The sequence below is a fragment of the Peromyscus maniculatus genome, chromosome 9 (assembly GCF_049852395.1).
Source record: "Peromyscus maniculatus bairdii isolate BWxNUB_F1_BW_parent chromosome 9, HU_Pman_BW_mat_3.1, whole genome shotgun sequence".
Classification (NCBI taxonomy): Eukaryota; Metazoa; Chordata; class Mammalia; order Rodentia; family Cricetidae; genus Peromyscus; species Peromyscus maniculatus.
This window is the reverse complement of record NC_134860.1, coordinates 2,959,431-2,987,236: the sequence shown is the minus strand read 5'-3', so window position 1 is coordinate 2,987,236 and position 27,806 is coordinate 2,959,431. Positions and strand designations below refer to the sequence as shown.

The 27,806-nt window shown below is 43.2% G+C and overlaps 1 protein-coding gene across 5 annotated transcripts in view; it reads left to right on the top strand.

The window, feature by feature from the left end:
- Positions 1-27,806, top strand: part of Cacna2d3 (calcium voltage-gated channel auxiliary subunit alpha2delta 3) — an 854,380-nt gene that overhangs the window by 546,961 nt on the left and 279,613 nt on the right. For all 5 annotated transcript variants that reach the window (XM_076544133.1, XM_076544132.1, XM_076544131.1 and 2 more), the window contains one exon: positions 19,310-19,388. In XM_076544133.1, the coding sequence (XP_076400248.1) occupies positions 19,310-19,388 (79 nt within the window). The remainder of the gene's footprint in view (positions 1-19,309; positions 19,389-27,806) is intronic.

Here is a 27,806-nt window from a genome sequence, read left to right as displayed (position 1 = left end):
ATGGGTTGTTCCCATATTGCCTGTATTTTACATATAATCACATTATTCCTTTACCTGGCAAATATCGGGGAGTATCTACTAGGGGCTAGGTACTTGATGAGGAGTCAGAGAAACAACATGATCTTTCACTCTAGTAAATGTGTGCACATGAGCATGTTGGGAACAAGACAAAACCAGGTGACAAAGGAACTAGATGTCAACACTGTGAAGCAAACTAATGTAAGCTGAGATAGAGAACATGAGAGATGGTTTAGTGGTTAAGATCAATCGTTCTTGCAGAGGACCGAGTTTGGATCTCAGTACCCACAATAGGTGGCTCACAATCACTTGTAACTCAAGCTTCAGAGGTTTCTACACCCCTTCTGACTCCCCTGGGCACCTGCATTCATGTGCACATACATACACACATGTATACACATATTTAAAAATATAAAATAAAACCCAAATCTTTCAAAAGATGTGGGAAGTTTTATGATGAGATCTAATGGATAGAAAGGAGACAGCCATGCCAGCACGTTTGGTGTGAGTAATATGAACAAAGGCCCCGTGGGAGGAGAGAACGTCAGGTTGGACAACAATTAGGGGAAAGTCCAGCTGAGGAAAGAAGGTGGCTGAGAATTTGTTCTTTTGGGTGAGGGAAGTAATGTGAGGTGGGGATGTAAATATATCAAGAGTCAGAGTGTAACAGAAGCTCATCTTTATTCTAAAGAAAAGGAAAGAAGCACCACAGAGCATTGGCTGGATGCTATGTGATAAGGCCTCAAGGACTAGGCAGTTATGGATGGGGCCAGGTAGTACTCACAATTAGTCATCAGAGAAGGGCATCGTGACTTGGACTATGGTATGGGTGGAGTGCATGCAGATCACCAGTGTTGGACTTAATCAAATGCTTCCATACATACATACATATATACATACATACACACACATACATATATACATATATGTGTACATATATATATATATATATATATATATATATATATATATATATATATATATATATATATATATCTTTCTTGGTTCTTAAGAATTTCACATCATGCACTCCAATCCCACTGACCTCCCAGTCCCTCCATATCAGCCCCTCACCCCTGTAGCCTGCCCTCCAAAAGAAGACCCCCTAGAAAATTAATTAAAAACAAAACAAATGAACAAAAAACCCACCTTGATTCTCCGTCTTTCCAACGCCTCTTCATTCATCCTAGTGGCATTGGGAATTGCATTATGTTGTGCAGTATACACCTTTGTCCAATTAGCTCCACCCTCAAAATGTTCATTGCAATGAGTCACTGGTCTGGTTCAAGGCCTCTGGCACACCATCCTCACTGGACTCTCACTGAAACTCCTATTGGATGCCCTGCTGTTGCCCTGAGTCATGGAGATCCTGTGGTTATTGTTCTACCAAATATGTATTTTTTTTAATCTATCCTGATTTCTCTCTAGCTTACATTAGAAGTCACCAGTGTTCTAGGGGAGTGGGTTTCTAGGTTGTGATAGATTCTCTGGCCCATCCCTCTGTTGCTGTGGGATACTGGAGACATGTACTCTACTGTAGTCTCCCAGAAAATAATGTTTATGTTATGTATCAGGGTTCTCTAGAGTAACAGAACTTATAGAATGAATCTATCTATATTTCCATATATATATATACATATGTATGTATATATATATATATATATATATATATAGAGAGAGAGAGAGAGAGAGAGAGAGAGAGATCTGAAATGAGAGCCAAAAGCATGTATATATGAATATATATATCAATTCATTAATGGGTGCTATGGGAAAACAGACTCACAGATCCAGGATGAGATAGATCCAGTTGCAGAGTCCTTCTGTTTTGCCCAGGGGTGAATGGAACTAGCTGTCTGGTCTCGGACCACACCAAGAGACAGCAAAGCCCATACCTATCCTCAGTTGTAAGCAGTCACATACCCAAAACACATCATGCCTCTATTGGGCCAGATACCCCAAGGTTATTGGTGGGGCAAATTCCCACAACATATATGGAATGGCCTACAGACTGTGGTCCCACTACTCTAACAATGGCTGTCCACCAAGAGAAGGTTCATAATCCAATAGTTTTTCAGTCCACAGGGTTTGGGGTCAAAGCATGTCTTCAGTATATGCTAGAATCCAAAGAAGTAGGCTCTAATGCAGCTGAAGGAATGGACTTGTTAGGGAGAGCAAGAGCAAGCAGGCAAAGAGAGATGGCATGCTTCCCTCTTCCATGTCCTTTATGTAGGCTGTCAGCAGAAGATGTGGCCCACATTAAAGGTGGATCTTCCCACCCCAAAGACCCAAACTGGAAGTGGGTCTTTCCCACTTTAAATGATTTAATTAATACCCCACCCCAACTTTGCCCAGCCATTTGGTTTTTAGATGATTCCAGATGTAGACAAGTTGACAAACAAGAATAGCCATCACGTGCTGGGAAATGGCAGACTTGCTGGAGTTCTGGGGCCTGCTAGCTTTGACCAGTCTCCAGGCTCCCAGCAGAGGGAAACACTTCCGGAAGTCAACTCAATTACAGAACAGAGTATGCGTCTTTCCCATCTCTTGGTAACCAGGGACAACCTGACTCCAGTGTCCAGGAAAATTAAAAACAAGCAAGCTAAGTCATGGAGGTACAGAGACGGGCTGGAGCCTGCCTCTCCTTTGTCCTCTCCAGTCAGAACGTGGCTCTTCTCCTTTGCTTTCTCTGGGGTCCTCGATGCCCCCTCTGCACTGACTCCCACCAGCCCTGCACTTGCCACATCAGTTCTTGTTTCACAGTTTCTCCATTGGTTGAAGAAGGCTCCCAGAGGTGAAGATGATCCATTGTCCCATATGACCTAATCTTCTTTGTCCTCGCCTGTCACGGTGTCTCTTCTGCCACTTAGGTATGACCAATATTTATCAACTGTTTATACTTGAGGATAGTGCCTGAGGGGTCATGTGTAGGGACAAGGAGAAAAAGAAGGGATCAGGGACAGTCCCTTCATCCCTGAATGTCTGTCTCACCAGTGCAGGAGACAGACGACTTTGCAGTTTCATGAGCCTCCTTAGGAGCTTTGAGACCGTGAAGCCACAGGCGATTTGTGTTGTCGCCTGGAAACCAAGCCCTTTGGAGTGAGGATGAGTACAGGAGAGTCTCAAGTTGACAAAATGATGCTATGGACCTTAGGCACATGGCATTCAACTAGGAAGAAAAACAGTTTCATGACTCCAGTGTGTGCTACAAATTTGAGATGAAAATAGTACTGAAAATTGAGGGTGGTCTTCAAATACTGACTTTTGAGACATCAGAAACATCCAATAATAGGAGGAGAATCTTTACCTACTCTTTACTTACACATGTGTTCACATACCCACATGCATGCGCTCTCTCTCTCTCTCTCTCTCTCTCTCTCTCTCTCTCTCTCTCTCTCTCTCTCTCTCTCTCACACACACACACACACACACACACACACACACACACACACACACACACTTTGTTTTTCATATTGCTTGGCCGTCTTAATTCTTTGAAAAGTATTTCAACAGTTTACAAACTCCATAATGGTGGAGACCATATGGGTCTTTTAATTTCATTGTGTCTCCAGTGTCCCCAAAGCCACTAAGTATGGAGCTGGGATCTAGTGCATACTTAATGAAAATGGGAAGGTGATGGGGCAGAAAATCAAATGGAATTGATCATTTACACTGAGGTCAGCAGGAAGGAAAATGGGAGACCATAGCAAGACCACCACATGCTGCAGGTGTCTAAGCCAGTGTCTGCCAATAACAAGGACCCCCAGATCAATGAAAAAAACTCACACCTACAAGATTAGAGCCTAACTGGTAGCTTAGGGCAAAATACGACATGTACTGACTAAAGATTAGTTGTAAAATTCCCACTGGGATTTCCCCAAGATAAGATCTTGGTCCCCCAAATCCTCAGGAACACCACTCTCCTTCCTGCCTTGCCTACCTGCAGTCCCTAATCCCTGTCATCAGAGTAGTGGGTCTCTGCTACTACATAGCATCGCCATCATTCTGGAGAGCTCCCTCCTAGAGTGAGAATTGGGTGGGGGAGGGTTGTTTCTTTGGAGACCACCAGGGGGCCAGAGGTTGTTACACAGACACTTAGCACATTGCCTAGTGATTCTGACAGAGCTCTCACCGAAGTCCTGCCTGCTTTTCTGGGTGTCACAGGTAAAATGGGCCAATGCTGTCTTCAGCAATATCTTCGAAATTGTTTGACAAGCTTTTCGCTCTCCTCGTGACAGTAAGCCCCAGAAGGCAGCAGGTGAGGTGACAGCAGAAACTGCTGCTATTTTGTACTAATTCATAGTGACAGAGAGGGTTGGTGGATAAAATAGGAATGACAGGGATCTTGGGAGAAAGCCACTGTGCTTACTGAGAATCCACAACTGCTGCTCCTCTTAATGAGGCCAAGAATGATTCAGGAAAAACCCAAGGTTTGTAATTCCTCAACCTTTAACCTATGGGTATGCTGATCACCAGGATGGCACATGGAGGGGACACTGTCCAAATGTGTATTACTAGTGTGGGCTTTGTCCCAGATCCCAAAGGCAAATCACAAAGATTCCATTTGGCCTTAAACTCTGAATGAGGAGGGCAAAGAGAACCCATTGTTTGGAAGAAAACCATTAAAGAAAGAGGTCCATCTGTCTGAGGTCCAGTGACCCACCCAAGCCTTTTCTACAAGTTTCATACTCACAGGCCTTCCCTGCTGCATACTCCCTCTCAAGGGCTGAGGCTTTAAGGATAATGTCTCTACCTTCTGCGGGCTCCATCTCCCGCCCTCTGATATCTTCCTCCACTCTCCCTACTCAACAACAGCTCTTGCAGGTGAGTTCTGTGATACTAACCACAAATTAGGAAAACGAGGTTGATCGTCCAACTTCTTGTCCAAGGCTCATGTCCCGAACATGTGGAACATATATGTATGTAATGCTCAACCAACTAGCATAACCCTGCATTCTGCTAACCCGTGTGCCCAGTCACCTGTTTCTCCTTGCTATCTCAAAATAATTCTGTATGCCCACTGTTACCAAGTGAATAATACCTTCCACTGACATTCTCTCTCAGACCAAGTGCTTTAACACCAAGATTAGTTCTTTTCTCTAATAATCTCTGAACCAGGCAGTTATTTAAGATGCCATCAGGCATCAGTCTTTGAAGGGCTTCTGTCCTAGAGTCAAGAGCCGACACTCAGAAGAAACATACAACTGAATACCCACCCTGTGGGAGACCTGAAATAACACCATTTTTGCTACTCATGAATGGACAGTAATATCTAAGAGCAAAATTTTTTTTTCTTAAGATTTCTGTTTCTTTGTATTTTATCGATGATCTTCAGTGTTAGAAATAAAAGCCTATGGGAACTGGGCATAGGAAAGATTGATCTACCTATTTGATAACAGAGCCATCCAAATCAGAAAACGGGAAAGTTTGGACAACAAGTCAGCAGTGAAGGAAGGTTCTGTTGCTAATAAATTCAGATGTGTCCCCTACTGAGTTATTTGCACAACCTAAATTTATGCGAAGTGCAGAAGGGCATCTGATACTTATTGAGAGTGTACTGCCTGCAGGGCACTGAGTTGGACACAGTTGGTCTTTCTACCTTCAGACACAACTCAGATAATTGACCAAATCACTGATGCTACCCAGTGCCTCCAGTACCCTGAAAGACACAAAGGAAGGGGTGAGGGTGAATTAGATAAGGTACAATGAAGATGGAAACGTAGACCTGGAGATGTGGAGCATTCTGAGTAATGGCAGAGGTAAATGGCAAGGCCAGGAAACCAGGAAGTTCATGTGTTCCCCGGGTCATCAGAACAGCATCTAGGGGATTATGATACAGAGCAGCCCATGTAATGGGAAGGCATTGAAGAGTCCTTGCAAGGAGAGCACAACTCCATGACCTTTCGTGAGTGAAACTGTCCGTGTCTGAATTTGTGGAACAATTTTCTCTTTTGTTAAAGTTTTCTTTTTTTCTGATCTGTTTGGATTAATTAGATGGCTTTGTCCAGGTGAGTTTGTCTGTCTGTTTATGTATTTACTCCACCATCCTTTGTGGAAGAGAGGCCTTACTTCTGTATCAGCATGACCAAGACTACTGGCAAAAAAGTCATTTCAAGGATGAAAGGTTCATTTTGGCTCACAGTCCTGTAGGGATTTCAGTCCATCGTGTTGAGTGGGTGGGAGTGCTCAGCAGTGAGAGTAGCTCAGTCTGATGGCTCTTCCCTTGGCCATGGACCAGAAAGCAGAGAAAGCAGGCCAGAAGCTGGAGTGGGTGTAAAGGTTGGCTGTGCTGGCTAGTTTTTATGTCAGTTTGACATATAGGTTAGAGTCATTTTGGAAGAGAGAACCTCATTTGAGAGAAATGTCTGTACCAGATTGGACTGTGGGCAAGCCTAGGGTACATTTTCCTGATTGATGATTGATGTGGAAGTGTCCAGCTCACTGTGGGTGGTTCCATTCCTGGGTTGGTCCTGGATGCTGTAAGAAAGCAGGCTGAGCAAGCCATGAAGAGAAAGTAAGCAGCACCCCTCCATGTCCTCTGCATCAGTTCCTGCCTCCAGGTTCCTGCTCTGCTATAGAATGTCTACCCTGCCTTCCTCAGTGACGGGCTGTTACCTGGAAGTGTTGGATGGAATGAACCCTTTCCTCCCTAAGTTACTTTTGATCATGGTGTTTTATCCTAGCAATATAAACCCTAACTGAGACACTGACTTTAGTAACCTATTTCCTCCTGCTATATCCTACCTATTAAAGATGACAGTCTTCAAAATTGTGTCACTAAGCTAGGGACTAAGCCTTTAAACCACAAGCCTCTGGAGGATGATTCAGATTTAATCCATGACAGGTACATATCTGGTAGCCAAAACTTATCACCACTTGATATTTGGAAGTTTTGGGGGTGAGGGGAGCAGTGAAGGGCTGGCCCTCTCTACAAAGACTACGCTGTGCCTGTGTGTAGAAGTCTAAAGTTTGGGATCCAGTGTGTGATTCAGAAACCTTGGTGGCAACAGATGGCCTGCAGGCCAATCAACATGCATTTGAGTATTATCTCTACTGGATACATTGTGCTTGAGTCTGTGGATTCAAAACTGAAAGTGATGGAAATCCATTCCATCCCAACTTCTTTAAATGTGTTCTTACAAAGTTTCCAGGATGTGAGGTGCACCCAAAACCCCCTAAGGCTTACTGCACTGCCATTCTGTCTTAGCTCCTGGAGTATCATTTTTGTCCCTTCCATGTGAAGACCTCATTTGCAATGACTTTTCTGGATCTGATGATGGGTGGAGATCTGGTACTCTGCCATCAAGGAATGGGCATGTGAGCCAATGAATTTCTCTCTCACTCTGGTAAGCATCTCAGGATGAGGTTCCATTTTAATTATCCAAAGAATACACTTTGTTTGGGGGGAATCGATACTGCAGAATATGAGATATATAAGCTAGAGTCCTCAATCTGGGATCCAGAGGTCTTTATAGAAATTGATTCTGAGTTTTGGGGGAATGGGCTTCCAAACCTTGTGATTCTTAGCTGGAATTGTGAATGTATTTTAGAGGAGGAGGGCTGCAGCTCATGTCTTGGACTCTCTGAAGGTTGGTAGATGTAATTGTTTTGCTGCTGGTGGTGGGAAATATTATTCCATTATCTTTAGTCATGGCACACTTCAGTGCTGGCATGTCAAAAAGTCCCTCTAGGGGACATTCTCTTCTTCACCCTCTTCAACCCAGCCTCTGGGGCCAGGGAGAAGGGTGCCTCTGTTTAGATGACTTTGTGGAGCTTTGCTTCACGATGGTGTCTGGCACACGAGTGCAGTGCAGCAAGGGGTTAATGGAGGTCCCGGCTCCTGACCTCTCCTTTCTCTTACTGTCCTCTCACTTGCTAATAATCACAATGGCAGGAGTGGGTGAGTCACTTCTGATGTTTGGCAAAAATCACAACACAGAGGCCTCAATACCTTGAGCAATACCTTGCTCAAGATCTCAAAGCCTTTAAGCTCTCTATGTACCTACCTGGAACCATGGTCTCTGAGCTTCTGGTTGTTTTAAGGATACCAAGAGTTTGTTTAGTGAGGGACAGTAAGATATACAGATACCATAATGATTGTTATAGAGGAAAAGATCTATTACACTTACACTTTTCAAGATCTCCCAGTTCATCCTCATGTTGAAGATCCACACAGAAGTACAGGGGCAAGATCAAAGTGAGTGGGCTGGAAGAGGGGAATTCAGAGCACTGAAGCCTCTATTGGAATTCTTAAGGGGAGAGAGAGTCGAGTGGAAGCAAGATTAGAATTAGATAATACAGGTAATTTCACTGGGCCCTGGGATACAGGACTGTCCCAAGTAGTGTCATAGTTGGGTCTAGGGTGATTAGAACAGATGCGTGATGGCCCAGGGAATGGAAACTCTGATGAAAGGACAGGTGTCGCCCTGGGCTGTGGATGGGTTGGCTTTTGTATATTAAAGACACTGCAGGTGTTAGTTACTATCTCCGAGGTCAGTCAAGCCTCAGGGATATAGAGACCATTAAGAGTACAGAGCACAGGAGATGGGAACTGGCCCCACTGAAGCGTTTGCCATGCAAATGTGAGGGCCAGAATTTCCCCAGCCACCACATGAAAGCCAAGGTGTGGAGAGCTGGGGAAAGAAGAACGTGTAGTCATTGGCTTCTTTAAAATGTCATCCTGTTCCAACACCCACTGGATTGTAAAGCCCTCGGAGTTTAGATAGACACAACTTGGTAGTCGCTAGACACAGCTTTCTGGAAATGACTCTAGCATTTTCTTAATTCCCAGGTCTGCATCCCTTCACTTAGGGCCTACCAGTAACCCCAGCACTCTGGAGGCTGAGACAGGATCCCCAAGACAAACTGGCTCACTAGACTAGCCAAATAGGTTCATGGAGAGACCCTGTCTCAGTAACTAGACAGGATAGAGATGACTGAAGATATCTGCGGTCAACTTCTGGTCTCTGCGTGTATACCCACACATATACGTGCACATCTGCACATGCATATGCCCCACATACATTTGAACACATATACACATGCACATAAACATATAAATCAAGTTTTTAAAAACAGACAATAGAATGTTGGAGTTAACACACTTGCTCTGGCCCCTGAATGAGGCCATTGGAGCAATCATCTAATAAATTGTGTCACCCGCCTTTGAAGATGCCATAGCTTGACTTCTTCCTAGTCCACTGTACCACCCTCACTGGTGGGCCTGAGTGTAGCCTTCACCTTGACAAAAATATGTGGCTAGGAATCTCAGCTTACACTATTTGCCCCCTGTGCTGGAAGACTATTAATGACACTTCTTTCTGAATGGAGATATATTCATTACCACACATGAGGTATCAGACATTTGTGTTTGGGAGAAAAGAAATTGGAAAGATATTGTGCAGACCCTTGGAGCATCCCTAAAGTGACAGTCCATTTTTCATAATGATCTATGATATTCATTTGTTGAGATTTTATTACTTTTGTAATCTAATTCAATTTATCCCATTTTATTGCCATTCGGGGCAACATTACCTTAGTTGTCTCTCTCGTCCTCTAGATGAGCATGATGACTTCAAGATTAAAAAGCATTCTGTTCAATATAACTGTTTCCGGTGGAGTCACTTTTCTCTGAGCCTTTCTCTTCTCATAGCATTTCTGTAAAGATAAGTATTGGCAGTGATTTATGAAACGTGTGTGTGTGTGTGTGTGTGTGTGTGTGTGTGTGTGTGTGTGTGTCAGGTTTCATTCCTCGTCATCTGCTTAGAGATTAAATGTTTTATTCAGAAATGCTTTGAGGTAGCAGAAATTGCAGAAATGGACATATAGCAATAGAAGTTATCAAGACATATATATATATATATATATATATATATATATATATATATATATTTTGTGATGGTACCAATTAAGAACACATTCAATAACATCAAACTGACTTTAAGATAAAAAGACACCACTGGGTGGTGGCACATGCCTTTAATCCCAGCACTTGGGAGGCGGAGGCAGGTGGATCTCTGTGAGTTCGAGGCGAGCCTGGTTTACAGAGCAAGTTCCAGTTCAGTCAGGGCTACACAGAGAAACTTTGTCTCAAAAACAAAAACAAAAATAAAAAAACCAAAAACCATACAAACAACAAAAAAAATAAAGATAGAAAGACATCAGTTTTAATAAAATACAGTCACTCATCATTTTGAGCAACTCAAAGTGATGAGCACAGATTCCGTCTGCCTGACTGGAGGCTGTAACCCCCAGTTACAGTTTAGGACATCCCCATGTGGACATGCACAGGTCTCGGTCTGTTTTTGTAGCAAACGTTACGAACACTCTGAGATGAAAGATGGCCTTTTTTCTATGGTGATGTAGACTGTGTATGTGGACAAGCACTGTCCCCAACTATCTCCACTGCATCTGGGGGCAAGAGAGGATTGGTGTGCTCTCAGGGAGAGGCTGGAGGTTGGGGAACGCGTAGCCTAGCATGTGTGAAGAGCTGCTCCCACACCCACCCTTCTGTGGAAGGAGAAGGCTAGTCAGCTGGCTGGGCTCATCATTCGCCCAGTCTGGCTGGTGTCTGCTGTTCCTGCCTTTTAGACTGACTCAACCTCTTTAAAATGTCATCTTGATCCAACACCCACTGGATTGTAAAGCCCATGGAGTTTAGATAGACACAACTTGGCAGTTGCTAGCTACAGCTTTCTGGAAATGACTCTAGCATTTTCTTAATTCCCAGGCCCACATCCCTTCACTCTGGCCACATGTTCTTGGTAGATTTCTACCATGTCAGACCAGCCATAGGAAGTTCAGGAAAAGTACAGGCACACTTAACCTGGACTCAGGTGGCCAGCTACCAGCCCGGCTTCTAATACATGCTTCTGGTGGTTCTGATACTCTGTATTGTCTGAAACTGTGGCCAGAGCCATTGTTCCTTTTCACCAGGAACCTCTCAGTGGCCTGCCCTTAGTGTCTCTGTTGTGATCTGTATCTCACTAGGACTGTGTTTCTCAAATGTGACGGCGCATGACAGTGCAGCTGGGGAGATTCAAATTTGGTGGCTGTGTCAAGGTTCTGACTGAGTTGTTCTTGGGTGGGATGTGGATGAACAGTTAGAATAGCATTAAGAAACACTAATGGGCAGCCAGGCTGAGCACAAGTGTCCATGGTCTGTGCCCTATACTACAGCCAAAAGGAGCCTTTTCTACTGTGCTAGTCTATACCAGGCCTCTGTTGAGTCCCTCAAATGGGTCCCTTGTTGAAACAAACAAATAAACAAACATTCTCTAGCAGTGAGCCATGGGGTTGGTGGGGCCCGGTGCCACTGCCTCTCCTGACCATGCAGTTACTGCTGGTGACTCTACTCCTGCCGCACTGGTGGCTCAATGTCACATCAAGCATCTGTGTCTCAGTGACTTCATACCATTTTCCCCTTCACTGGAGCTTCCTTTTCCATAGCCCTGTGCCTCACTCCCTCCTCCCCTCCCCTCTGTCCAGATCCTTGCTTAGGTGTCTGTAACATGAATCCTAAAAGATTTTATTAATAAAAACAAACCTGGAGCCAGGTATTGGGGTGGGCGCTGAAAGATCAGAGAGACAGAACAAGCCACAGCCACCTCACCTCACCAATTCCTCAGCTGATCTTGTTTCCTCAAACTGGAGGTCTCTGTGTCCTCATCCGAATGGACCTCAGCTAAACTGCTGCTCAAAAGCCTAAAAGCTTATTTGGGCTCTAGTTCCTGGTCCTCGAACCTTATATACCTTTCTGCTTCCTGCCATCACTTCCTGGGATAAAGGTGTGTGTCACCATGCCTGGCTGTTTCCAGTGTGGCTTTGGACTCAGCGATCTAGATGGACCTCTGCCTTTGGAATGCTAGGATTAAAGGTGTGTGTGTGCGTGCGCTCGTGCACGCGTGCGCACCACCATTTTCTGGCCTCTATATCTAGTGGCTGTTCTGTTCTCTGACTCCAGATAACTTTATTAGGGTACACAATACATTGGGGAACACAACATCACTATAGGTGTCACCTTGTTGGGACAGCTTTCCTTTTATCCCTTCTTAAGCTAGCAGCTCCCCCGCCCCTCCACCACCTTCCCTGCTTTGTTTCCTCCATAAGCCTCTAACCCAACAAATGCATGAGCATCCTTTTGAATTTGTTTTACTCCCAAGACAACTCCAAAGGCTCCACGATGTTTGGTCTGTGTTCAGGAAGTGGTCCCTGACACTTAGCAGGGACTCAGAAGACTGAGATGCTGTCCCCTTGGATTGTTGCGGTGGGTTGTGGCAGCTTCTCTCTGGAGTGCCAAGGGCACTCCATGGTTCCTATTGGAACCCTGCTGCACCTCACTATCGCTCATTCAAAAAGAAGAATTTTGGAGTCATTAATGTGGAGGGAGTGGGACCATCTGTGTTCCCTCTGTTCTGCCATCCTCCCTCCCTCCCTTTCTCTTCTTCACAATGCTCTCATGGAACTTGCCATCCCCCTCCTGTTTCAGCCCCTGGAATCGGAGGATTACAGGCTATATCATTGCGCTCAGCACCCCGTGGAGCTTCTGACGGGGTTCATCTGCACAAGTCAAATATAAGTGTAACTTGTTTTTTGAAAAAGAATGGATTGCAATTGTTTCTGTTTATTTTCCTTTGGATGAAATGAAGCGACTTTGAAGGACTGCATTCAAACACTTTGTTAAGCTTAGGTGGGTTCGTGGAAAACACTTAAGTGAGAGCTCAAAATGAACTAGCGGGCTTCTCAGGCACTCCCGTGTGCCGCGTTTGAGCTGTGACAATGAGAGGAGCCTTCTGTGCCTGTTCTTGGGGAGCACAGAGGCCTGGCTCCTAGGAGTGGCAGAGTAAATGCTGATGGGCTAGCCTGGCCTGTGCCATGGCTCCTGTTCATCAATGTCTATGCTGTCTGCTTGGCTCTTGGCATCGCCCCGGACCTGCCTCTGCTAAAGTTCCTCACTACAGCCAGAAAACAGCTGAGCTCACGGCAAACCAGTGAAAGCTGGCTTGATGGCACTTCCTAAGAAATGTAGAAATCAAACCCATGAGGTTACAGAATTTGTCAGCGAGGAAAGGAGGAGCATTTGACTTTGTCACATAGAGGTTTGGTGCTCGGTCAAATGAATGGTAGGGGGAAACCCTCATTTCGACATAGTAATGTTTTCTGTTGGACTTTCACTCTGATGTTATTCTCATTCTGCTCACCCAGAATAGTTCAGGCCATTACAGCTTCATTACTTCCTTCTCGCTTAAAATGAGCTTTAATTATTAAAGCAACAGTTACTTATTTTTAACTCATTTAATCATTCTAATGGTCTAAAATTCATGAAGTAAAAAGTGTGAGTCTCCCTTTGAAAACTAAAATCTCATTGCATGATTATTAGCCAATCAGTTCTCAGGAAACACTTAGGATTTAATGTCTGACCATAATATAATGAGGGTGAGCATGCTTCGGCTCCTTGTGAATAATGTGCTCCTCGGTGCTCTTCCGTTTCCTGTCAACTATATTGGCATTTTGCCCACAATCCTGACTGGAAGATAAATGCCTAGAGGTAGAATTACTAGGCCAAAAGAATTACAAATACAAAATGTTCTTGATTAAATTGCCCTCCAAAATATTTTACACTTTGAAGTAAAATGCCTTTGCTTTTGTGCTCAGTTGAAAGGCATTATTGTGAGCAAATGCAGGGCATAAGCCCAATATCATCTGATTATGTTTATTTTCTAGGCAGAGATGTCCATGCTGCTTGTACTCAGATAAGGGGTTGGCCCACTGGGAGCTAAACATTGTACATAAATGGAAATACTAAACATGATTCTGATTTTCTTTCATAAGCAATACAATAAAATAGAAAGCAACACAACAAATAGAAAGCCCATAAATCTCTCAGCAGAGTACCTGACCCATGGATGGTACTGGCTGTGGAGGCTTTCCTGGTGGCAATGGTGGGGTTCACAGTGCTGGCTTTCATTACTTCATGCTTGTTATCACAATTCTTGAACAATCATGACTGATCTGAAGCTTGGCACAATCCTATTGGCTTTTCAAGTAGGTTGCCACATTTAAAATCAGGAACTGTGCAAGTTTGCCAGTGACTCAAACACTTTTCTGGGTTTTAACCATACCTCCAAGAGAGAACAGTCTCTGCTCAACCTCTTCATCTGGACAGAAAAAAGGCTGGCACCCATGGCTACCTCTGCAGCTCTTCCCAGGGATCCTTGACCACAAAGATGACATGTGTGGCTTCACAGTCTAAGAACCATTTCTTATTCTTCATTGCCAGCCTAAGAAATGATTAAGATACAAGTTTTTAAAGAACTTAAATTTGAAGACAAAGCCAAGGATTTATAAAGATCATGAGCCCTATCTCAGGGGACTGGACTCTGGCCCTGGTCCTGTGGGTGATGGCTCTTGGAACCTTACAGCTGCTTAGGGTATTCTGTATTGACAGAATCATCAGCTCAGGGGAGCAAGCAGAGACACCCATGTTACCTGACCTCTCAGAGACCCTCTTATGAGAGCAGACCTTGATGAAACTGAGGAAGTCATTGTACTTGATTGGACCTTGGTTTCCCTTAAATCAGAGAGATTCAACTAAATTTGCACAGTGACCAGGAGGGGTAAGTGAATAGCAAGGGCAGCTTGTTGGCACGAGGTTATGCTAACCATTTTTATATGTATAAAGTGAAGTTTTTGCTTTTATTTTTTTCCCAAGGAGATTAAAACCCTCTGGTTTTCTCCCTCCCTCCCTCCTTTCTTCCCTCCCTTCCTCCCTCTCTCCCTCCCTCCCTCCCTCCCTCCCTCCCTCACTTACTTACTTACTTACTTCTGTCCTTCCTTCCCATTTGTAGCTGAAAGATTTTCCTCAGACCCAAGTAAACACACAGAGGCTTATATTAATTAAAACTGCTCGGCCATTAGCTCAAGCTTACTACTGACTAGCTCTTACATTTAAATTCAGCCCATTTCTGTTAATCTACATGTTGTCACGTGTTCTATGGCTTTACCTGTGTACCATTACATGCTGCTCCCTGGACAGCGGTCTGGTATCTCCTGACTCAGCCTTCCTCTTCCCAGTGTTCTCCCCATCTGCTTGTCCTGCCTATACTTCTTGCCTGGCTACTGGCCAATCAGCATTTTATTTATCAACCAATCATAGCAACACATATTTACAGCATACAAAACATCCCACAGCACCTCCCCTTTTCTGTCTCATCAAAAAGGAAGGTTTTAACTTTAACATAGTAAAATCACATATAATAAAACAGTTATCAAGCAAGAATTATAACTATAATATATAGTCTATTTGTATTTGGCAAAATTAAAGAAGATATTTTATCTATCCTATATTTGTGAGTCTAAAGTTTCATATCTATGTTATCTCTTATCATAACCAAGGAAAACCATAGTTATAACTATCTAGTCTTCAATTACATCAAAGACCTCAGAAGGATACAATGTTATCTAAGTAAACATGAAGAGCATTGTAAGCAACTTCCAAAAATCTAGAATGACAGAGACAGCTGTCTGCCTAGACAGTCGTCCAACGTTTCTCTGCAATGTTGGGGTGCCCATCTTCAGCCCACAGGCCTAGAGTCTCTCAGTTGCTTCTTCTTCTGTCTTGTAGAATGTCTGGCAGTTTCTTCGGTGAAGCAGGAACCTAAAGGACCATCTCGCCTTGCAAAGTTCAGTGGTCACCTTCCTATGGGTCCTGAATGTGAAGTTGATAAAACATTTTGTCAAGCAGTCCATGCAAGAACAGTTTCTTGCCCAAATGGCTATTTTTGCTAAGAAGAAGATAAACTCCATATGGAGTGTCTTCAATGCTCATCTTTCTCTTTGAAGTTAATTGGTGCTGCCAGGAGCAGATGTGTCTTAATGTCCAGAAAGTCTAAGTTTTTAAAACATTTTAAGTGCCATATTCTGTAGGTCTTTGAAGTGTTTGAAGATTACTTACCTAACTGAAAAAATATTTATGTATATCTAGAAAACTTAACTAACATGACTACAAGTATGATTATTATAGATGACTAATTATTAATCTCTATTTCTTAATGATACATTACAATTTTAAATGAGTTGTATTAACGTATTACCTTAAACAAGAGTAAAAAATAATACAGTATAACAAAATTAACTTTAAATTTGTATCAATAAACTAAAATCTATAGCAATGTAAAACGTTTTTAAACAAGTTGTTGCTCTCTAAAAGTAGGTTCAGTAATCTCTTTCATTCTATCATATCTGTATCCTATTATTCTATATCATATCCTCCTTTCCTTTTTTTTAGAAAGAGATTGACTATGACCAATAACAATTTGTAACCAACAATCTAAACAAAGACAAACATCCAAAATCCATTTTTTGGGAATGTGGGCATAGTTTTCTAGACTGTTTCCTGCTGATAGAGGGCACTGATAATCTTTTGGGAATCCTGAGAAAATTAAGAATTATGGTCAAGTCCTGACTGAAATAGTCTGTGAGGCTGCATTGTCTAAGCCTGTTGCCTTGAAAACATTCTTGATGTTGGATCATCTGGGCCATGGTGTCATCAGAAATCTTTAAGGGGGTCTTGGCTGGTCAAACCTGATGTATCTTAATCTAGAACAAATCCATAGCCTCTTGCTTCCTGTGGAAACAAAAGCAGAGCTTCCATTCCAAAGCAACATATCCTTAGATCCAAATTTTGAGGTCAAAGCACCTTTAATTTAGTTTAACTGAGCAGCCTTTACAATCAAATGTTTTTCTTCAGTTAAAAATCTCAAAGACAACACAATCCAGATTCTCTGTGTAATATCCATCTTTACGTGGCTTATTTTTATACTATCTTTACTGTCTCTTTAAAGACTTTATTTTTTAAAACTATTTCCTTATATAACTGTCTATATTCATGTTCTTCTCTCTTCAAAGCCTACTGCATTTTTACATGCATTGTAAACCATTTAAAGTCTTGTTCCATCTGAACCTGCCTTAAAATGTGTAACTATTGTTTTAAACTGCAGTGGCTAGTACTGAAGCAGAAGCTTTGGCTGCTGACTCTGCCCAAATCAGCTTCCCAACATGGCAGAGGTAATTCATCTCCAGCTCTGGGCCATGTATACCATCAACTCTAGGAAGCAGTGGGTCTATGCCTCCATTAAATCAGCATGTAGCCCAGAAACCTTTTTTTTTTTTTTTTTTTGTATTAGCAAAAGCTATATCTATCATGCAGCATAGTGCAAAGCTTGGAGACACCTCTGTTTAATGTGGTGTAGTTCAAGCCCACATACCCCAAACCTGCCACAGAGTAGCTCAAGCCCACATGTTGCATTGTCTTGCTGCCCACATGAGACATGAAACAGGAACCTATTTTTGGCTCTGTTTAGAACTGCTAACTAAGTATTCTCAGGTTTCAGGTGGAAACTGGAGTCGTTGGATGCCATTTGTAGCTGAAGTTTTCTCTGGTCCTGCCCAGCCCCACAGACCCCACACCACTTATAAAATAATCACTCAGAAGCTTATATTAATTATAACAGCTTGGCCATAAATCAAGCTAACTACTGACTAGCTCTTATATTTAAACTCAGCCCTTTTCTTTTAATCTGTATGTTGTTACGTGTTCTGTGGCTTTACCTATGTGCCATTACATGCTGCTCCCTGGAGAGCAGTCTGGCATCTCCTGACTCAGTCTTCCTCTTCCCAGAATTCTCCCCATCTGCTTGTTCCCCTTATACTTCCTTCCTGGCTACTAGCCAATCAGTGTTTTATTTATCAACCAATCAGAGCAACACATATTTACAGTATACAAAACATCCCACAGCTTCCTCCCTCCCTCCCTCCCTCCTTTCTTTCCTTCCTTCCTTCCTTCCTTCCTTCCTTCCTTCCTTCCTTCCTTCCTTCCTTCCTTCCTCCCTCCCTCCCTTCCTCCCTTCCTTCCTTCCTTTTTTTCTTATCATATCTCTGCTCCCAAATTTTATTAGCAGGGTGATGTGGAAAAAGCTGCAGAGAGAAGTGAAGACAGCAAGGTCTGGTGCTAGCTCACCCTCCCAGGAAGACCTTGTGCAGGAGCTAGCTGTCAGGAGTGGAAAGGTCCTGTCAGACACACAGGGACAGACTGAGGCTTTGCTGCCATGATATGCATTTGAAGTCCTCTGTGTTACACTGCCCTGATTAGAGGAGATTCAGAATGGCACTGAAACCTCCATTTTCAGAGTGATGAGCCTATATACGTTTCTATTCATTCAGGTGCTGGATAACAATGGTTCAAGTTCTGTGTCCCATGGTGGTACAGCTAGGTGACACATCCCCTTCTTCACCCCATAAAAGGGGATTCTAATGGAGGTTGGTCTTCTAGACCAGACTACAAAAGTTACTAGTCAACCACAACTCTAGGAAAGGCCTGGGAGGAACAGCAGTCATGTGACCCACCAGGGCTGCCTGAGCTGAGCGGACATTTTCTGGTAAAGCCTTTGATGCCATGTGTTAGGTTTCCTTCATGTGATGCCACATCTTCATGGTCTTCAGAGGAATGCACTTGGCCTACCAAGAGAGACTGGCTTGGATGGCAGAGTCTTGTTTTTCTCCCCTGTCATTCTAAACTTGTGTCAAAGGGACTTGAGCCTTTTCTTCTTCATCTTTCTTCCATCTGACCATCTAGTACTACTGGGGGAGGGGATAGTTCTTTGTTTCTAAGAGCTGTGGCCTCATTGAGGGGAGAGGGAGAGGAAACAATGGAAAATGTGACAGCTTCTTAAAAATGTGAGTTCCCGCTCTTTGGGAGCTAACATCTTAGGCTGACTAGGAAGGGACTCCATAGGTCTCCTGGCCATAGGCAGTGCCTCTTGTCTCAGTTAATGACCTAAAGCCTTACCAGCCCCTGTGGATAGTTACAGAGCTCTCGCAGCCTGTACTTTCTGTTGGGGAGAAATGTTGAGGCACTCACAGTGGTGTTTTTATTCTCCGGAGCAGCACAGTCTGGGTTTTCTGTGGGAATGAGGAAAACAGTTGTGGATTTGGTCTAGACCTGGATGATCCTCTTCCCCTTGTGGACCAAAGCCAGCTCTCCCGCTTCTGGCTCTTCTTTTCTGCCCTGCATTGCCCGCCGAGAAACAACTACCATTTATGCCATATGGCTACAAAGATCAAAGGCCCCCTGAATATATTTCTAGCTGACTGTACTTCAAATGTCTAAAATATGTTCCTACAGATGGGGAGCATGGAGCATGAAGAAGGTAAAGCACACGTGCCTGAGGCATGCATGTGGTCTGCACAGGATGGCGCAAGCTGAGTAGAGCTCACCGTGTGTCCATCTTCCTTTTAGGTTCGAATCTTCACATACCTCATTGGACGGGAGGCTGCTTTTGCGGACAATCTCAAGTGGATGGCCTGTGCTAACAAAGGTGAGTCTCACAAACATGCTCCACTCTGAATTGCTGCTTTCTGGTGTACAGAATTGGTGGTACGTATAGGAAAAAGAGGAGGGGGGGAGCCTTAAGAGAAGGTAGCTTTTTAAATTGACAAATAGTAATTTCATATATTCTTGGGGTCCAGTGTGATGTGACAAAACATGTATATAATAAGTAGTTGGGGTGACAAGCACACCTATCTGTACCAGGCTTTTTCTTTTAGGCCATCAACCAGCTCCCAAATCATGAAATGGAGACTTATTAATTTTGAAGGCTCGTTTCTGGCTAGCTCTTTTAACTTAAGTTAACCTGTTTCTCTTGATCTATCTTTGGCCTCGGGACTTATTACCTTTCTGACTTCTGCATATCTTCCTTTCGTTGCTTCTCTCTGGCTGGCTGGCTGGCAGCTGCCTCGCTTCTGGCCCCAGGCATCTCCCTCATTCTCTCCTCTCCTTCTTTTCTAGCCTAGACTTCTCCTCCTATTTATTCTCTTTGCTGTCCAGCACTGCCTATCCTTCCTCTGCCTAGCTATTGGCAGTTTAGCTCTTTATTAGACCAGTCAGGTGCCTTAGACAGGCAAGATGAAACAAATGCAACACATGTTTACATAATTAAACACACATCCTTATATCATTAAACAAATGCAGCATAAATAAATGTAACACAGTTAAAGTAGTATCTAGTCTTCAGTTCCATCAAAGACCCCTGAGTAAACAGGAAGTACAGTGCAAGATACTTTCAACTTATAGAAATGACAGACATCTGGCTGTCTGAACTGTCACCTGAAGCTCCTCTGCAGCAGTGGGGCATCCATCTTTGGCCTACAGACCTAGAGTATCTGGCAGCCTCTTCTGTGAAGCAGAAATTTTGAAGGAGTATCCTGCCATGTTTTGGCAAAGTTCGGCAGTCTTTTTCCTTTGTGTCCCAATCATCCAGTTTGTACAGCACACTGACAGCAGTCAAGACAAGGGCAGTTTCTTCTCCGAATGGCTAGCTTTCACCACAATAAAAGCAAACTCCATAAGGAGTTTCCTTGATATCCAACATCTTCTCTGAGGTAAATTGGTGCTGCTAGGAGCAGATGTGTCTCATCCTGGAAAGGCTTAGGTTATTAAATATCTTAAGTGCCACATTCTGTAGGTCTTTGAAGTATTTGAAGACCATCTTTACATAAATAAACACACATCCTTACATTGTTAAGCAATGTACCATAAACAAATGCAATAGACCTTTACACAGTTAAAGTAACATTTCACAGCATAAACAAATGTAACACATATTTTCCAGTTAAAATAATATTCCATAGCACCCATCACCTCATTTATTTCCTTGTGTTGGGCAAATTCAAAATCCTTTCTCCTAATTATTTTGAAATATACAAGTGTAGTCACCCTGCTGTACTATAAGAATACTAGACTACCTATTTGATAATATGTAAATAAATAAATATATCCCATTTAACTATATTTTTATACCTTTAGCATCTACATATGATTTAGGACAAACAAAGTGGCTATAATTCTATGATAAAAATCCACTTCTAAATTATCATTAAGGGTTATATCACAGACCTTCCCAAAATGTGTTTTTATATCTTGAGGTCCCAGTCAACTGACTTTGCCTCTTTTTCTTAGTAGCTGAGTAATCATGGGAGAACAACTATGCAGAGGCATTTACTGTGCTCCAACTATCCACACCTCTATCACCATTCCCAGTCTTCCAGCATGCCGTCAAATGTAGTATGAAGGAGTCCAATCTGGGTTAAATCTGAGATAAAGCATCCAGGAGCTGGTTTGGGCATCCACACTTTTCCTTTTGCTTCTGTGACCTCTGAAGCTTCATGTTCCAGATGGAACAGAGATGGGATTCAGCAACCTTACCACACTCAGATTCCTGAGTGAGTTGACAGATGGCTCTGATCCACACTAGATATGTGCCAAGACTGGGTGTGAAGAAATCCTTATTGGGGTTTCTAGGTTGATATTTTTCAATGGCAAAGCTTTGGCCACAGGACTAATGAAATTAACCTTAATTTGCATTACTAGTTTAATATTCAGCATGGGAGTAGTAATAATTCTTCCTTTGAATGTTCCATACATAATTTGAATATATGGTACAGAACATGATGTTCTGAGATATGCATACATTAGGAAATGGCCAAATCAAGACAATTAATATGAATTCCATTACCTGCCTACTATGTACTTGTACTGACAGCATGTAAAATAGATTCTGAGTACTTTTCAAAACTATAGATATTGTCATGAACTGTAGTCTATACACTGTGCAATGGAGATCTTGTGTTTATTCTTTCTGTAGAACTATAATTTTGTTTTTTGGTTTTTGGTTTTGGTGTTTTTTTCTCTTTGGTTTTTCAAGATAGGGTTTCTCTGTGTACTTTTGTGCCTTTCCTGGAACTTGCTTTGTAGTCCAGGTTGGCCTTGAACTCACAGAGATCCGCCTTAAAGAACTATAATTTTGTATCCCGTTCTTCTGCTGGTTTTTATTAAACAGAAGGATTAGTGAAATGATGCATGCTAGGTTCAGTAGTTCAATACTAGTTCATAGGTAATTAATCATTTATGGATTTTTGTATTTAGAAAGTCAATTTATTACCAATCCCACAAGTGTATCAGAAACAATGTTTGAGGCAAAGAACAGGAATGGAAGTTAACAGCGTCTTCTAGTTTAGTAAGGACTTCTTCCACTTTTCTGTATGACCAAGAAATATTTGAACTTTAAATCCAGCATCTTGTTTTGAAATCCAACCGCCACCATCTACCTACTTACTACTAGGATGGTTCTGAGCTTCATCACCCACAGAAGGCAGGTGGTAGTTATATACCAATACAAAGGTAGTGATGTGCCCAATACAAATGTCGTATACAGGAAATGAGGTCATGCGAGTCACAGTAGTAACTTTGTCCCTAAAACATGAATGCTACATTATTCCCTTGTGGTCAGGGACCCATAGATCTGCTTTACTTCCCCTCTGAAACCACAAGCTCCATAAGAGCAGCCTTGGACTCGGACTCCATCTAGGCTGTCTGACAGAAACCAGCCTCAAGCTTTACTCAGAGCAGGTACTCCTGTGATGGCTTACAACATAAGTAGATTAGTTATTCTTATTCATAGAAAATGGATGTCCTGTTACACAGTAGTTGGTACCGATGGACTTGGGTGGTCTATCCATTTCCTGCTGTTGTGAGCTCTAATTCACCAGTAAGGTAGTATTTGGATTTTAGTGGAAGAAAGAAGATTTGATGAAAGCTTTACAGGTCTCAGCTGTAGTTTTGATGACTTAAGAAAAAACTTAACTTTATTTCGAGCAACCAAAGTTGTTTCCCTGCAATTTACAAAAAAAAAAGAGGGGTGGTGGTGGAATGTTCTGGGAAAAGAATGGGATGACTCAGAACCTTAATTGGGAAGGAAGGTCAAGTCCCAGGAAAGAGCAGGGAAGGTGTATTTTTGCTCTCCTTTTCTTCTGTGGATTTTCTTTTTTTTTTTTTTTTTTTTTTTTTTTTTTGGTTTTTCGAGACAGGGTTTCTCTTGTGTAGCTTTGCGCCTTTCCTGGAGCTCACTTGGTAGCCCAGGCTGGCCTCGAACTCACAGAGATCCGCCTGGCTCTGCCTCCCGAGTGCTGGGATTAAAGGCGTGCGCCACCAACGCCCGGCTGTTCTTCTGTGGATTTTCTTTACGTGTCCACATCATTGTCCCCTGGAGATAGATTTTCCCTGTTTTGCATATGCGTGTAGTCCAAATGGTGTTCCTGCACGGCTCCCATCTAGTGTACAACGTATATTATGCAGGAGACATAGTAGATCCAAGAGCTTCTCCCCTGGACATTGACCAGCAAATTTAAACACTTAACCTCCAACCCCTCTTTCCAGAAAAGATTATGTCACCCAGCCTGGGTCACTTCATCAGGCCTGTGCAGAGGTAAGCCCACGCAGAGAAAATATGGGTCAGCAGGGACAGAGGAGCTTCTTAGAGGCAGGCAAACAAGCCTGCTCCCAATGGAGCTTTTGCTTTGCTTTGCCTTTCATTTTCTGTTTCTATTTGGAATGGTCTTTTAAGCACATCTCAATTTCCCCACCTCAAAGAATGAAGGGCATCATGGAAGAGTATTAATGTTTTCTTGAACCTCTGAAGTAACAAATAGTATAATTGTTTTTGCTTATTAGTCGGCTTGTCTCATGAAAGTGTCCATCATCCTGTTCATTCCAGGGTCATATGTTTGGCTTCATTTCCAGTGCAGGTGCAGCAAGAATGGAGGAGGCATGGGATGAGGGAATTGAGTAAACCCCAGACTCCCTTTGACAGCAAAGGCCTCTCTGTACATCTTAGAACTTTGTTGACATTTGAATAGAGAGTGAGTTATGCTTCCCATTTCTTTTCTTTCTGTGGTCATGGCAAAAAAATCCTTTCTTTTTATTTATAAAAGCATTTTTATTTTTATCCCTACCACACCAGATTGCAATTTTCTCTATCAGCTAGTAGGCTCTTAGTCTTAGTAGGCTCTTAGTGATTACTTTTACTATCTGTGTGCAGCTGATGAAAATTCTTTAAATTGGAACCTTGTCTTAATCAACTGATAATGTATCATAACTTCATTTTCATTGTCATTTATAAGAATCTTTGAAATATTCTTGTAAGACGATGTAGTCGAGCCAGGACATAGCTCTAGAATTCAGCTCATCAAGTTTATAGGTTCAGAAAAATCCATGGAAGTAAGCATGGCTGTTAGTTGGATAGGCCCCAGAAGCCAGCCACTAAAAAAACTCCTTATTCCTGCTGGAATCCTGTCTCACCACAACCGATGTCTCTCCTTAGCTTTACCTTTGAGATTCGGCTTTCCTTCTGATGGGTCTGGGGAACAGAATGTCACTGTCTGCCTCTCTTCCAAGTCGCACTCACCATGACAGTGTTGGGTTCCGCTCATCTGCGTCCATGTAAACACTGGCTTCATGTTGCGTCAGTCCTGAGGTTTTTATCCACGTAACTTCAGCAAGCAAGTATTCATCTATGGTCATTAATTAAATCTTTGTTTATGGTCTTGGATTGTTACATGATGGAGGCAGCATAGCATTTTCATCTCAAGTGACATGGGGTCTGACATCCCCATCCACCCCTGTTACAAGTTTTTGCCCTGACTCAATGAAGTTCTTCAGTGAAATGAACTGTCAACATCCAGTACTTGAGCAGACCAGGGAAAGGCCAAAGTGAAGCATGCTGACAGGTTGATCTGCCTGACCACAGAGTGACCCTGAAGGAGGGAAGGATAGTGGGGGCCATTATGCCATCCCTAGATCCCTGGTGTTCAAGGACCTACTGTCTAGGCAGAAAATCTTTCTTAGAAGTCTGGTAGCCACAGAAACAGTAGGTCTCAGATACTTTCCATTGGAAATGCATGCCTGGGGAGACATTCATGGGCCTTAGTTCTCTGCCTCCTTCACCAGGCTGGCAAAATCCAGGGAGGCTTGGAGCATATTGGTTTGTTTCATTTTATGCCTAAGTAGGGCCTGCCCTAAGGGAACTAGTTCTAATGAAGCAAAGCAGCATGCCATTTTAAAGACATTAAAAACAATCCTGGCCACAGGAGACAGGCTGGGCAGTTTAAATGCCGAATTCACACCATTGCATAAACAAGCGAATTGGGACAGCAGCGAAGATGGTCGGCAAGTTCAGATAGCCCATAAAGAGGCGATAACCTTCTCTCGTGTGCGGCGTGCCAGCATTTGAAATGAGCACTAGCTGATTCCCCTTCGAAAATCAGAGTTAATGGAGTGTTTGCCAGCTGTGCAAACAAAGGCTTTACTCAGGGCTGGAGCTCTCAGCCTATCAGTCATCACGTGCTCCAAAGGAAACGCCGTGTGTGTCTCCCGGTTGTGTATTTAGCTTATCCCTTTTTGAGGAGTGAGAGGTTGTTCTGTCCTTGTTTGAAACAGAACTGGTAGCCTAAGCCCTCCTTGGAGGTCCAGCCTCCAAACTTTTCCAAGAAATGATTCTTAATCTCACTACCCCTTTCCAGTTGTTACATCACGCCAAAGATGCTTCATGTTTCTGAAGCCATCAGCATGGCTGTGGGTGTGAGTAGGAGAGAAGGCATAGTTAAACCGTTTTGGTTTCTCAGTATAGGCCATATAAAAAGAGCAGCTAGGCGGATAGCTGCCCATAGTCATTCCTGTAGGCACCCAAGGATGTGAAGATTTGCATGTGATGCAGACAGAGATCACCATGTTGGTATTGTTAACAGCAATTAAGGGCAACTGGCTGCTTTCTGCACCAGGTAAGACCCACAGTAGTTACCTGGCCCATCTCTATAAACCCTCATAGAATCACTAGGGGGTACATGTTATAAACACCTTTATTTATAAAGAGAGAACCCATAGACAGAGGCTCTCTGGGTTTCAGCCTATCATACGTAAGAGGTTGGAGAATCTTTGGAAATATGTGGAGGAACTATACCTATGGTGCATGACTTCCAGGGGAGACATAAAGAGAAGTGTGTTTACCTGAAATAGAGAGATTGTACTGACCAAAGAAATTATTGGACCTATGTTCATTTAATGACCCAAAAGGCTATTGGAGTTACTTAAACGAGCATGATGAGTCAGAGGATTGCATCGTGGAAAACTACTCCTCACTCCTACCTAGCTCCCAGCACACACACACACACACACACACACACACACACACACACACACACACACACACACCGTGGGTTGTGTGAAAAACTGCACCATTGGAGTCCTAACCCACAGTCAACCTTCTACTCCCTGTAGATTCTAGCACTCTCCAAGACCACATACATATTGGGGACAAGAGGGAGCCATGACTAACATCCAGATGAGGGTCTGATGGTCCTCCCCACCAGAGGGAATGCTAACAGGCTTATCACCAGTACCATGCTCTGGCCATGATTATATTGTGGGTAGGTCCCCACAGCAACTCTGCTTCATGATGGTGATGACCTTGTCACACTCTGGAAACGGCTCCATCGCAACAACATACCACCACAGTGGTAGAACCAGAACCCGGCCATGTGAGATCGAGAGCAAGGGCTGCTCACATCGGCACACTCTAGGGGCTCTGGCATCTCACATTACTGTAACGTGTAATAGGGGACCTTTGTCTATGGCAAGGCAGTCTAAGCAAGAGGTTTTGAAAACATGCTGAAGCCAGGGTAAAATCACAGGAATACAAAGTATTGGGCTGCATATGGTTTATCACACTGAGCAGTTGTAACCCAGAGTTCACAGAAGGAATGCTACGAGGGAACAAGGCAAATAAATTGATGTTCTAGAGAAAAATGAGCAGGACCATTTGTAATAGGTGGCTAATTTCAGCATTAATTACTCAGTAATTACTGAATGATTGCTGAGTCTGTTTTCTTACATGATATATGAAGTTCAAAAAGGCACATTAGAGACAAGAATAAACATTCAAGAGCTAGAATTCACTAGGAAGCAAAAAGAAGGGGGCAGGAAGGGAGGTAGCCAGCTCAGAGAATACAGAAGGGAACTGAGGGAAGCGTCTATGGTTTCAGCCAAAGATCTCAACCCTAAGCTCCTTCCTACTATCCATCATTTGTTAACTAGACCATGCATTTGTTAGCTAAACCTTACAGAAACACATTTAAAACAAGAAAAGACTCTTTCAGAGAGGTTTCAAGTTCTAATGGACTGGGACCAAAATTGTGTAAGCTTTGCAGCATGAGTGTGTGTGTGTGTGTGTGTGTGTGTGTGTGTGTGTGTGCGCGCACATATATATAATTTCAGCTTTTAGTACCTTTTATAGACTTGTATTTCTGTTTATCATATTGAAACTGTGCCCTGGGATTGTATGATGGTACTAATTATTGCCAGCAACATTGAAGGGCAGCCCTGTGTTTGCCCATTTTTAGCCTCATCTTCCCCAGCTATAAAACACCATTGACCCACTGGAGTCACCCTGGGGAAGAGTTAAGAGAAGCCCATGGTCCTTTTCTGTTTTGGTAAGAGAGAGCATCTTCTAGATTGAGAATAAAGGCCTTGGAGTCCAATAAACCTGGACTGGTTGGTCTGGGCCAAGCTCTTCTCTTTGCCCCTTCTGTAATGAGCACCCGAGGTGGGCTGCCAGGAGTCCCAAGGCAGAGGAGCAACGTGAGTCCATGAAGATGCCAGTGAAGGCTTGTGCATGGTTCCCATTCTGGGAAGGTGTCTCCCAACCAGACAAGCACCAGTTCTCATCATGTGTCATTGTACTAACACCCCAGGAACAGCAGACAGAGTAAGCAAGCAAGTCAGAGTCCGGCACCAGGCTAGACTGAGTGTTCTCAAGACACTGAAGCAAGATGCAGAGAGAGAAAGTGACTTCCGGTGGGTCAGTCAGTCAGGGAGAGACTCCCCCAACCAACCCATCACCAGCCCA